At 53.0% G+C, this 12,850-nt stretch overlaps 1 protein-coding gene across 1 annotated transcript in view; it reads right to left on the bottom strand.

The window, feature by feature from the left end:
- TTC28 (tetratricopeptide repeat domain 28) overlaps window positions 1–12,850 on the bottom strand; it is a 654,105-nt gene that overhangs the window by 7,163 nt on the left and 634,092 nt on the right. Inside the window, exons 15-20 of the mRNA XM_066370598.1 lie at window positions 10,952–11,131; window positions 7,841–8,561; window positions 5,300–5,424; window positions 2,828–3,059; window positions 2,151–2,227; window positions 391–414 (exon numbers count right to left, since the gene is read on the bottom strand). Of these exons, the coding sequence (XP_066226695.1) occupies window positions 391–414; window positions 2,151–2,227; window positions 2,828–3,059; window positions 5,300–5,424; window positions 7,841–8,561; window positions 10,952–11,131 (1,359 nt within the window). The remainder of the gene's footprint in view (window positions 1–390; window positions 415–2,150; window positions 2,228–2,827; window positions 3,060–5,299; window positions 5,425–7,840; window positions 8,562–10,951; window positions 11,132–12,850) is intronic.

Below are 12,850 nucleotides of genomic sequence, written 5' to 3'. Positions count from 1 at the left end.
TGACCTTATGTGTGTTAACCCACAGAACCCACTGAAGTGGTGTTTCAGATTTCCTGACTATGGACACTACTCAAGGGTCTTATCTGGGCGCACGCAGTATCGCTCACTTAAACCTGCTTCTGCCCCTGCTGTTCTGATGGAACTGAAAGGTCAAATCAAGAACACAAGAGGGTGGAGCAGGAAAGGGGGAGCCAGAGCAGAGGAAGGGGAGGGACCGCCTGAGCCAGCGGCGTTGGTCACCGCAGCCGGAGCATGCGTTGGCATGTGCATGCGACTCTGAGAGACGGCACAGCGCATGTGCCCTAAGCTCAGAGCATGCCAAGGGGACTTTGGGGGTGGGTGGGTTGAGGGGCTCACCTGACAACAGTTGCTACTTAAAGTAGTACTCACCATTCCAACCATATTTTTAACAGCCTTCGGCCAGCAGATTATAAGAAAAAGAAAGAAAGAGAGAAAGAGAAGACAGTTTAGACTCAAGCACAGGTTGTTATGCAACACGAGCTGATCACTGCTTTAGGAAGCGCCACACCAGGCCCGCGGCTCTGACCGGGAGGGGAGAGGAGCAAGAGTCAGCAGGGACACACAGGAAAATGAACAGGCACACCCAGGCCAGAAGCACTCAGGGTCAAGGGGCTCAGGGTCAGGGTCAACCAGATCCTGCCCTTTTTTGCCAGGAGAAGAGCAGGGCAGGCCAGATTCAGGTGGGGAAGAGGGGCACAGCGGATCTGAATAGGACACTGTAAACCAAAGTCCACAGTTCCAGAGTGACTCAGGAAATGTCCACCCACCACCAGCTGCAGTGAGCAACCCAGGACACTTCCTTGGGGCCAGGCAGGAGGCTATCAGGTGGGAAGTCCCTGTGCTGCCAACAAAAGCAAGAAATTAAGCAGCCTGTTTTTAGCCCCTTAGTCTTGCCCTGCAAGTATAATTCTAACTTCTTTTTGTAGAGCACAGGCTTCTAGCCCACCTGGGTTTGTTTTAATATGCAACATTCCAGAAGTGTCTTCCTAATTCTACTCAAAAGCAGATGTAACACACTTATTAAAAAATGAGTAGGAACTTAACAAAGGAGCCAGATCACTGAGCTATATGTTCAAATCCAGGGTGGAAACAACCCAGGTACATGGAGGCTCCAGGTGCCACTCAGATTTCCAGAGGTTAGTCCTATATGTAGGAGCTTGATTTCCATAGAACTATTTCTGCTTAAAATGGTATCTGCTGATGGCCCTGGCTTGGTGGTCCAGTGAATAAAGCATCATTGCAGCATACCATGGCCACAGGTTTGATCCCCAGTCAGGGCACATATGAGAAGCAATCAGTGAGTGAACAATTAAATGGAACAAGTTGATGCTTCTCTCTTTCTCCCTTCCTCTATCAATGGGGGAAAAATGATACCTGCTGATAAATATATAATAATGTATATTGATTTTTCAAATTATTATACTCACGATGATCAGAGAAAATTGCTCTGTGCTCTTCAGGGGTTGCTCCACCCTCTAGAAGCCTTCCCACACATAGCTATCACCCTGGGCCTTGTGCCAGACTCTCACTGGCCAGTAGGAAGATCGGAAGCTCTGAGGCCAGTTGGGAAGGGCTTAACGGTGCTGGGAGTTAGAATCCTCCAAATACCTGAATTATGTAGATCTATATTTTCTTAAAAGATAGCATATTAAAAACTTACTAAGTGCTATCTTGAAATAGAGTATGGTCACTGCTGTGCTTTAGTGGCTATTCAGTTTCTAGTGGCGTTCATGCTCTGATCTGAGGATAAGTACTGGGACCCCTGGAGCTGGGCTGGCCCTATGCCTAATGTTGAACACCATCAGTCAGCAGAAAAAATGGGCTGGTGGGGAAGACAGGTGCAGAAGGCCACTAAGTGGAGAGTTCAGGAGATGCCCCGAGACTACAGGTGACAGCAGCCCCAGAAGTGTCCTCTGAAGGCCCTGACGCTCTTGGGACTCAGCACTCTTCCTTGTCTAGCTGGGGAGGGCTGTTCTCTCACTCCCAGCTTTTGCCTTTTCCTTCTAATCACATAGTCTGAAAAAACCACGGACTGCATTATGTGCAAGCTCCTACTTAGGGCCAAATCACTCTCTTTCCAACTCGGCACAGCCCTCAGGCCGGGGCTTGGCTGTCCTGGCTTGACTTACCCGGCTGATGAGCTGCTCGCCCGTCTCCGAGGCAGTGATGAGTTTGCAGAGGGCTTGGAGGGCAGGGTTGGGAAGACCTAAACCGAGGAGGAGGAGATGGGTGTTATCCAGAGGGATCTCTGCACCCACAGTCCTTGCCTTCCTGGCGGGAAAGAGCCCCAAATGCTCAGCATTGGTGGACTTCAAGACAGCCACACCTAGACGTCCACTTCTGAATAAGGAGAGAATGTTCTCTAAGAAAGGCAGGTGGGGGCAGGTGCCAGTCCCGAGCCTGCAGTCCTCCAGGTACATGACCACATTCCCAGGATGCTGTCTCTGTCACTCAGGCAGCATCACCCTTTAGCTTCACCATGGGTAGGCTGCATGGCCCTGTCAGATCCGAAGCTGCTGATTAAATATTAATAGCAGCTGCTGTTTGCCCAACATTACCTCAGGTAACCCAGGAAGAGGCAGAGCCAGGGTGGCACCCTGCTGGGCGGACTGCCTTGCCACTACAGATAGAAAAATCAAGTCAAGAGCACTGGTTTCCTCCACATCAGAAGTCTGGGATGCTGCTGTTTCTCAGGGCACTCTCCTTCCCAGCTCTGAGATCCAGCATCCTCGGGAGTGCAGAGGCACTCCCCAGCCCCTCTGCCCATGCTGTCACGGCTCCCAGGCCCACCCTGCCTGAGGCTCACCCAGCAGGGATTGGATGGTGCTGCTGCACTGCTGGAGGCGGTCGCCTGGGTCGGAAGTTGGGAAGAAGACGGCTGCTGGCAGGCCACTGGCTGGGGGGTCCAGTCGGAAGCCCACGGCGGTGAGGAGGGCCTGCCAGCCGGGGATGCCACCCACTTTGTTCTCCACACTCTGCTGTGATGTGTACATGGCATTGCGCTGCCCGTTCTGAATGCGCTGCAGGGACTTCTCCACCTGGAAGGGGAAGGGAGAGTGAGGCGCAGCTCTGCTCAAGGGCCAGCCCTGGCTCCGCTCCGAGTGTGTGAAGCCGGAGCAGCAGTGTGCAGCAGTGGCCTGGCTGCTTGGCATGAGAGGATGCAGAGGGAAAGGATGTATAATCAGAGCCAGCAAGGGCTGGTGCAATGCGGAAGAATTCTCTCCCACCCCTCACCCCTCCTCCTGCTGCAGGCTCTCCTCCACAGACCCTAAAATGATTCGTGTGAAAGCCAGGCTCCAGTCAGGGGCCTGCCCAAATGAAGTAATGGCTCCTCACTATGGGATAACCCTCAGGACCCCTATCCTCTGCCCCATTTACCAGGCAGTGCCCATCCTGGGGCCTTGGCTGGCAGGGCCCTTCCTGTACCTTCAAGTCACCATTCACCCTGCAACACTGGCCTAGGGAACCTGAACCTCCTCCTCCATGCTCAAGTACCCCCTCCCCCAGAATGGTGCCTGGGACAGGTGGGCTGTATCCATCACATCACTACTACAGAAAATTCTCCCCGCCAGCGCTCCATAGCACTGCCAACAGCCCCAGGCCTTCCCCGGGCAGCTTCTCTCTAGAGAACCTCAGTCCGTCCTGAGATAGCGCATGCCCTGGAGCACGTGTGCCATCACCGGACGGACAGAAGAGTTGTTCCAAGATGTCACCTGCTACTTTCTCACAGTAAAATCCTGATGCTGTGGCTACCATCACAGGCAAGAAGACATGAGTGTTGCCAGACGACCAGCCAGCTGGCTGTTCATCGGGCAGGCAGGGTCTTAGAGAGACACTGCACACAGGGTCAGGGGGCACACAGGGTAATTAGGAAGAGTTAAGGGCTGGTGGTGAGCTTGACCCATGGCCCCTGTAGTCACGCCAGAAGATGAAGCCAAGAAAGAAAACCTTTAAATGTGCCTCAAGGACAAATGAGAAGCAGCTGAGAGGCCTGACTCTTGCTCCACGGGCTAGCCTGGAGAAGCAAGCCAAACAAACAGCAGTCTGGTTATCTAAGAAAAGCTGCCTGGGGGCTGCTGCTACAAGGAGGGTGGCTGTGGGGATGCTGAGCAGCTTAAGGGCTCTGCAGTTTCCAGGCACAGGTAAAATTAGTTGAGACAAGTTTTCCCAATTCTCAGAGAATGTGAGCACACCTACCCTGTAGCAGGCAGCCAGGCTACCCTAAGGCTGGCTTGAGAGCTGTTGGTTTTCAGGCTCTAGCATTTTTATGTGTTCACATACTTTTTTCAAGCTCGAGATAAACTACTTAGGCCGACCCTAAACTTAAGAAACATACCTGACTGAACTATGACCAGGAGTGCACAGAGTGCTTCCACCCCCCCTGACCATAGGGCAATAAGTTTGCCCAGCCTAGGGGGCATGCCCACCGTAAACTGAGCACCCAGGTTCTAAACTTCCCGCTCAAAACCCCAGCCACTCCCAGGGCCTGTGTAGGATCTCTTCCCTGGTGTATCCTCCTGTGCACAAACAGAGGCCTCGTGCACATCTCTGTCCTGTGAGGTGGCCCTGGAGCAGCTGTCAGGGGTTTGGAAAGAGCTTGTATGTGGTGTGGGCGTCCGGGCTGGTCCTTCTAGCACAGAACTCCAGTGAGGCTAAGAATTCTAAGTTATAAACCTTTCAGGTTATCTAGGTAGAAGGGTGAAACAAGTTTTATATCACCGTTTCCTTTATTCATAGCTTTGAAATATGTACACAATGTCGTGGGGCTTCTGTCAGTATTCCTACCCAAGTCCTGCAAAGATCAGGACTGGCCAAGGTCAGGCTTGGAGTCTTCTTCCAAATGAATTTAGGGGAAGGCCAGTGTCACTGTAAAATGCCATTTCTCTGCTACTGGAACCTGATTGTGTGCCAGCTACTCATCTTCTCTGTAACCCTCGCAATAATCTGAAAAGTTAAAGTTTGATCCCCACTTCCAGATGAAGAAATTGAGGCTCTGAGAGCCAAGGTGATATGCCCAAAGCCACATGGCCCAGAAATGGCTGCAGTCACTCAGCTGTGCTCTCCCTCCATCCATGGTCTTGGTGACTACTGCAACCATCTGTATGACACCACACATTGTGCCTACTACTTGGACCAACTGACTTGACCCAAAAACGTCTGGAGACAATGTCCCCTCCACCTGGCCCTACAGAAACCATTTAGCCACCTCCACAACATGCATTTCCAGCCGGCTTTTGCTTCAGGGGAAGCCTGGGTGAGGGCTCCCTGGGCCCCTTACCAGGTGCAGCAGCACTCGCAGGGCGTCCCGGGCATGCTCCGGGTGCTGTAGGATCTCGGTGAGGGCCTGGCCGATGAGCGAGGAGGGACTGTTCAGTTTAACATCACTCCCAATGAGCATGAAGCCTGTAGAGAGCACAGAAGGGCACCTCAGAGCTCACTGTAATCTCAGCTGGGCAGCTGGGAGGCATTGGCCCCCACCTGCTCCCATCCCTGGCTGGTCTCTCGCTCACCTCTGCCTCAGTTACCCCATTAGGAAGAGAGATGCTCGGCGGGACAGCTGCTCTAGGAGCTGGACTGTCATATCTAAATCACTCGGGGCAGTTTGTCACCCTTCAGTCCCCTCCCTTTTAGGAATCAATACTGCTGAATTGCTCAGTAGGTAGACAGTACTGTCCTGCAGTGAGAGTAGCTCAGAGAACTGCCTTCTGCTTTCCCGCTGTGTTGTAAGCAAAGAGGTAAAGGAGGTCCTGGGCCCACTAGGGCCCTTACCTGGCTTGGCCACCCATCTGCTTTTGTTTTTCCGGTAACTTGTCTGTCTGGTACATGTCCAGGGGCAGGTATGCCCAACTCCTGCTTGGGCCACTGGATAAGAGGGCAGGAGGAGGTGCTCCTCCAGTTGTAAGAGCAAGCAGACCGAGTCAGGCTGCAAGGATCCACACATCCACCTGGATGCCGTCCCTCTTCCCGCGGCACCACTTCTGTAAGCAGGGCCTGATGTAGGGAGACGGTACAGTCTCCTCAAGCCACCAAGCAATGTTAGACCAATTTGCCCCCAAACAATGGAGGAAAGAATGAGTGAGCCGAGGCTTTTTTTTAAGGGTTACAGGATAGCATCATTAAACATCATTTCCCCCTAAACAGAGTGTGACTTTATCTGTCACTAAAACTAAGAGACAAAAATATCATGTTCCTAAGCACACTGGGAAGACAGGGAAAGGGCCTGCACAGAGGGGCAGAGGACCTGTCAGGAATAAATAGCCAAGCCCAGGGCTGGGCTCCCATGAACACTGCAGTTTGGGACCATGCAGCGCCCCAAACCCCTTCTGATTGCTGGAGCTTACATAAAACACACTGTGCTGATATTTCCACGGCTGCATGGACACCACTGGCATTGCCTCTGATTTTGCATCTCCTGGCAGCAGAAGCAGTTTAGCAACAGAACCGGGCACAGACTCTCAGTGCCTGCCTGCCTGCCTGCCCACACGTGGGATTAGGCCGCCAAAGAGTAGGCCTGTTGGACCAACTAAATGTTTCTCTTCAGCCACGAGAAGAAACAGGATAAACTACATAGATTTTTGGATACACTTCTGAAAAACTACAGCTGTGTTGTGTTTGTGAGGTAAACAAATATTTCTATATATCAATAATACAGCTCATCGCCCTGCGTCCACACAGCACAGCTCTGCACCCGGGGCTGCCCCCGCAGGCTCCTATTGCTGGCCAACTGGGCCTGGGGACACCATGGCTCCATGCCAGGGCTCATCCAACTTGGACAATGACACCAACAGTATCAGCACATGTCAACTGGACTGATTCTGAGAGGAAGAGTAAGTTGAAGGCCATTTTGTTCCCAACTTTTAAATATATCCGTGACGATACTTTTTTTTTGCATTTACAAAATGTAAATGTTTGAAAATCATACACTTAATGTTTCTGAACGTTTAAGACACTGCTTTATGGGTCAGTACTGATGTATGGCATTGGTGGAGTGTCCTGGGAGGGGGAGGGGCCAATTCTGAAAGACCTCCACAGACTGAAGGTTTGAGGTGTGTCAGCAAAGCCACTCCACCTGAGTGCCAGGCTGGGTGGGAGAATGGCCCCCAAGCTGGGTTTGGACCACAGCCTATCAAGGATGATCTCCTGCATGGGGGGGGGGGGCACGGGGACCATGAGGATGAAGGTCCTCATATGGAGCTGAGAGGCAGAGTCGCTTGTCCCCTTCCTGAGAACAGCTGTCACAGGGAGCATTCTCTCTTCACCCTCAGGCCCTCTGCCCCCCTGCTCAGGCCCACTAGGAGCATGTGCTGTTGACCCTCCAGCATGTGTAATAATACCTCACGCACATAAGACATTCAACCCACTCCTCAAAGACCATCTCAAATGCAGACAGGGAGGTATCATCAGTACTGCCACCATCATTCCTATGTTATCAGGGAGAACACTGGGCAGAAAGGGTTATTAACCTACCTCAGGTCACATACCCTGGATGTGGAGCTAGCTCTAACTCAAGTCTTCCGAATACCAAATCAAGTCTTTCTGTCACACTGCTCTTTCCTACAGTCATGGGATGGTTCACCCGGTGCCATAAAACTGATCACCAGTAAACACATCTTAACACTCTGCTGAGAAACTGTTCTGCTGCTCCCTGGTCCAGTTTACTACCAGGTAGAAGGCAAGCTTTGGCCAGGAGGCTTTCTCCCTGCACCTGCCCATGCTGCCTTTCCCAGTACCCAGCCTGCTCTCCTCACCCTCCCAGGGGCTGCGAGGACTGACCCTAATGCCCCTGCCAGAGGCACCAGCTGGCAGCTTGGGCTCTTACCTGCCCAGTTGGAGGGGTGCGCAAAGGCCTTGCTGCTCTGCACCACCTTCATGGCCTCCCCCAGGGCCGCGCTGGCTTTCAGGCTGTTCAGCAGGGATGAGTAGAAGGCATGGAGAAACATTTTGGAAGCAGCCACGGGCACCGGCCACAGAGACACGAGAACACACTGTGCACCAGCAGCCAGGAAGGCCCGTGTCAGTGCGATGACCCCATCAGCTGTGACTTTGCTGTTGGACTCCTGAGACGAGCCAAGGACCACCAGCTTCACGGGAAGCCTCAGGTCCAGGATGTCAGCGGCCGTTAGCAGCAGCTCCTGCAGGGGTGGGCAGTCCGAAATGCTCTCCCCGTCACTTGCGTCATCCTGCACTCGCAGGGACTCGGGGATTGTGTAGGGGTGGCCAAAGGAGCTCTTGCTGCTGGCAGGGTTGCCATCCACACTGGGTGTGAGGACCAAGGCCGACAGTTTCCAAGAGATGTGGGTGGCAAAGTGAACGCACTCAGCCTGCGTCAGGGCACTCATGACCCGCTCTTTGGTGGCCACACTGCCCACCAGGGGTTGGCAGCCCAGCAGCTCCGACACCATGTAGGCTTCCTCTTCAGCTGATGGCATTGGCCCCCACAGCCACCTGTCCATCACCGCTGACGGGAGCTTTGGGTTGCCAATGACAGCTGCCATGGATGTGGAGCCGGAGTAGGTGGGCGGGGTCTTCCTCAAGTGAGACTAGGAGGGAGGGAGAACAAGCACACCGTTGTCAGACAGGCCGGGCTTCCCAGGGGCACAGGGACAGCCAGCTGTCTGGTCAGAGCTGGGTCTACCCTGGCTCCACCTGTTCTCCCAATAACTTCACTTCTAATTTTCAATACCTTTTTTTTTTTTTGTATTTTTCTGAAGCTGGAAATGGGGAGAGACAGTCAGACAGACTCCCGCATGCGCCCGACCGGGATCCACCCGGCACGCCCACCAGGGGGCGATGCTCTGCCCCTCTGGGGCGTCCCTCTGCCGCGACCAGAGCCACTCTAGTGCCTGGGGCAGAGGCCAAGGAGCCATCCCCAGCGCCCGGGCCATCCTTGCTCCAATGGAGCCTTGGCTGCGGGAGGGGAAGAGAGAGACAGAGAGGAAGGAGGGGGTGGGGGTGGAGAAGCAAATGGGCGCTTCTCCTATGTGCCCTGGCAGGGAATCGTACCCGGGTCCCCCGCACGCTAGGTTGACGCTCTACCGCTGAGCCAACCGGCCAGGGCCTTCAATACCTTTTTGACACAGGTGCATGTCTTACTGAAAATCACACCTGCTATGACAAGCTCTTGAAAATAATCAGGAATGGATAGTAAGAACACTTCCTGTTTTTCAAACCCTGGGAGGGTTTGGGGAAGGGGTACTGATTGAGTAGAACATGTTGGAAGTGAGGGCCTGTGGTGCCCATCTGCCCCACGTCCCTCACCCTGCAGGCCTGCCCTGTGTACCCCTAAATAAAGGGAAACCCACCCCTGAAGAGTCAGGGCAACCAGGTCTTGGGGGTGGCTTTGTTTAAACTGTAAAAAGCAAGTCAGATCGTAGGGTGACAGAACCAAATTAAGTCCTTTAGAGACAGCGTACTGAAAAGATTATAGCTCCCTTTGCCTTTATGTGCTGAAAAATAAAAACATACTGAATTATAAAGTCAGAATAAAGAAGTCCAATAAAGTTCCGATTCCCTCCCACTCCTGGGATGCCTTTTGATGCTTTCCAGGAAATATGACACATTATTTCAAAGTAACTTATTGGTGCCTATTCTTGGCAATGCTTTAAACTTTGGGTAAGAGAAATGCCTGTTGGGTGCCTGTTAGGAGACAGGACTCTTCCATCTCCCAGTGACACTAACAGGCCAGCCCACCTGCCACCACCATGAAGCTCTCTCAACAGGGTCATCTCTGATCCCCCGGGTGCTGCTGGCAGCAGATGCGGTGAGCCTGCCCCGTGTGGGACAGCGCCCGACCAGGCCAGCTTGCTCACATCTGGGATTCAGTCAACCAAGGACAGAAGAAAAAAAGAAAATAATTTCTTTCACTTTGAACTGATTCAGTCCGATGAGAAAGATACGATTTGGCAATAAAATTGCCTAAACTAAGATCCCTGTGAAGGATAAAATGATCCGGTTTAAACCATGCCAATGACCAAAGTCAGCAGAGACTAGCCAAGGCAGGTCCCTTGGGGGGCCACTCACGCCCTTGGTCTGGGGTCTGGGTTTAACCTGCAGACACTTTCAGACCACCACAGGAGACCCACCTGACCAAGCCGCACCTGGCAGTCTAGGGGGCTCTGAGAGCAGCTGGTGGCTGGAGGGCATTTTCAAGTGTGAAGCTGGAGCAGTCCAGGGCCTGGTGGCAATGACAGCCCTGTGGCTGGGCCAGGTGGGTGGGGAGCATCAGGGCTGTGAAGGGCCAGAAGGAAGCCAGGGTTCTGGGGTCTCTGAGTTTGGAAAAGGGCAAGAGAATTCAGGGTTGGCTTGACAGGCTGCCTATCAGGTGGGTGTGGCCAAGGGTGGCTGTGCAGTGAGACCTGTGACCCTGAGGATGGCCCACTGCCACCCTCTTGGTTTTCACAGATGTTTGTTTCTTCCCAAACTGACTTTTTGGCTGAATGAGACCCAAGTCCCTTCCTGTCCCCTGAAAGCTACCTTATTTGTTCTTTTTGGCATGTGGGGATCTTTTCCACCTGACACTCATCTTATTGGTCTGCCATTGCTCATTGCTGCCTGTGGCCCCTCCTCTGGGCGCTGCAGCTCAGTGCCTCACTGGGGTCCTGCATGACAGCGGGTAATCAGCCTCATCAGGTACTCAGTCTGGCCTCATGCCTGGCTTAATGCCTCTGAATAGCTCATAACCCGATGTCAAAGCAAAGAAATTTACAGAGAAATGACCCAAACTGTGGCTTCATGAAGCAGCAAAGAACTGTCAGGGTCAGGAGGGCTGTGCCCCTGCCTTGGACAGATCTTATGTCATTCTACCCAGCTGCAAACTGTACAGTGAGCAGTTTGAAGATATCACATCCTATTAATTTACAGGCCAGTCTGGCTGAAGACCATGCCTCAAGAACCTGAGAGTGTGGCCCCCACAGGCTGCCACGAGCCTTACCTTGGACTGCGGGCCGAGGGAACGGATGGAAGGGATGGAGATGAGGGTGAAGCGCTCATACAGGTACTCATTGGAGGAGCTTCCTTTCAGGAGGGCAAAAGGGATGAGGTAGAGTTCCCCCTCCAGAACCAGGACCAGCTGCCGGTGCCGGCCCACAGGGCCACTGGAGTGCATCAGGCCCTGCAGAACAAGCACAGAGGGCTGACACAGGGCCTGGCAGTGCTGGGCTTCTGCATGCCTGGCCAACCCTGAGCAGGGAACGAAAATATGCCCAAAGGACCGGGCACATCAGAAGAGCTCACAGTCGTGTGGGTGATGGGTTGGGCACTGCTCACAGGAGCATCACCAGGTGGCAGCTTCCACCTCACAGACCCTAAGAGGTTCGAGGACAGTGTTTTCAAGTCCATAGGAGAGGGTGGGGTCGCCATTCACAGAGGGGATGTCCCACAAAGACAAGACTAGCCCCACTAGATCCAGACATTTCTTTTTTTTTCTTTTTTGAGAGACAGATAGGAAGGGAGAGAGATAAGAAGCATCAACTCATAGTTGTGGCATATTTGTTGTTCAATGATTGCTTCTTATACTTGCCTCTAGCCGATCCAGTGACCCCTTGCTCAAGCTAGCAACCATGGGATCAGGAAGATGATCCCACACTCAAGCTGGTGACCTCAGGGTTTCGAACCTGAGACCTCAGTGTCCCAGGTCAATTCTCTATCCACTGCGCCACCACCAGTCAGACAGATCCAGACATTTCTATAGGAGTCAGGGAATTATGCAAAGAGCAGTTATCCCAGAAAGAGCTCAGTGAGTCATTGTGTGCCCCAGAGAACAGGGGCAGGGATGCTGCAATGGCACAGGGACCCAAAGAGCAGTGTCGGAATGACTCCACTCAAAACAGAAAGTGTCACTCATGTCAGTAGACAAGAGGCTAGAAAACCACAGTGTAAAAAATGGTTTGAGAACTAGGAAGACATCACGAGGAGGAGAGTTTTCTGGATTCAGGGACCTTTCTGACCTCTGGGCCTCTGTGTTCCCCCTGTGAGAAGAGGATGGCCCCTTGGCCCAGAGCTCTGCAGTGCTGTCCCCATTCACATGAGGGACTGTTGGGGATGGGACCTCTGTCACTCCTGAAGACCCATCCTGAAGACCCACAGCAGACAGACACACACCCTCATTCCTGTTCTCTACAGATGCATTTCTTTCCAGAACTGCTGACAGAGACCCAGGCTGTATGAATCTTGATAAAATAAGGAATGACTGGGAGCCTGGACTGGACAGATGAGCGTGAATAAGGAGATGAAGCAGAGGCTGCTGCCCCTGCTCAGGAGATGCCACCTGGAGCATGTCCCAGGCCTGGCAGACCAAGAGTGTACAAATACGGGGCCTGAGATGCCAGCCCCACCCTGAGCCTTGGGGGCTTGGCTCTGCAGGAGTCACAGCCAGGCTCCCCTCACCCTCAGCCCTGTCTGCCAGCCACACAGCGCCCACCAGGGTGCCACCGTGCTCTGGAGGAGTGAGTGTGCATGGCTAATCTGCTGTCTACCGCTGTGGGCGCTTGGCTGAGGGTGACAAAAGGCACTCAGCTAACCCAAAGTGACACATGCCTGGCAGCACACTCAATCTGTATAAAACCCCTGTGGCTTTCTTTTTCTTTAATTCTAGATGCATCTAAAGCAGAAATAAAAATTTTTAGGACAATTTGCTTTTTGCTTGCTTTAAGAGCTACTTTCTAAGAAGGAGTAAAAAAAATCACTGTAGAACCCAGGAAGGAATAGGTGGGGTGTCTCACAGCGCCCCCAATGCTGTCCGTGATGAGTTTCTGGGCTGGCATGGGGGGAGGGAGGGGCTGGGTGCCCACAGTCCTGCTTCCTACCATTTGTCAGCGCCTGGGCCAGTTTC

Source organism: Saccopteryx leptura, chromosome 2 (assembly GCF_036850995.1).
Source record: "Saccopteryx leptura isolate mSacLep1 chromosome 2, mSacLep1_pri_phased_curated, whole genome shotgun sequence".
Classification (NCBI taxonomy): Eukaryota; Metazoa; Chordata; class Mammalia; order Chiroptera; family Emballonuridae; genus Saccopteryx; species Saccopteryx leptura.
This window is presented reverse-complemented; position numbering and strand designations above follow the sequence as displayed.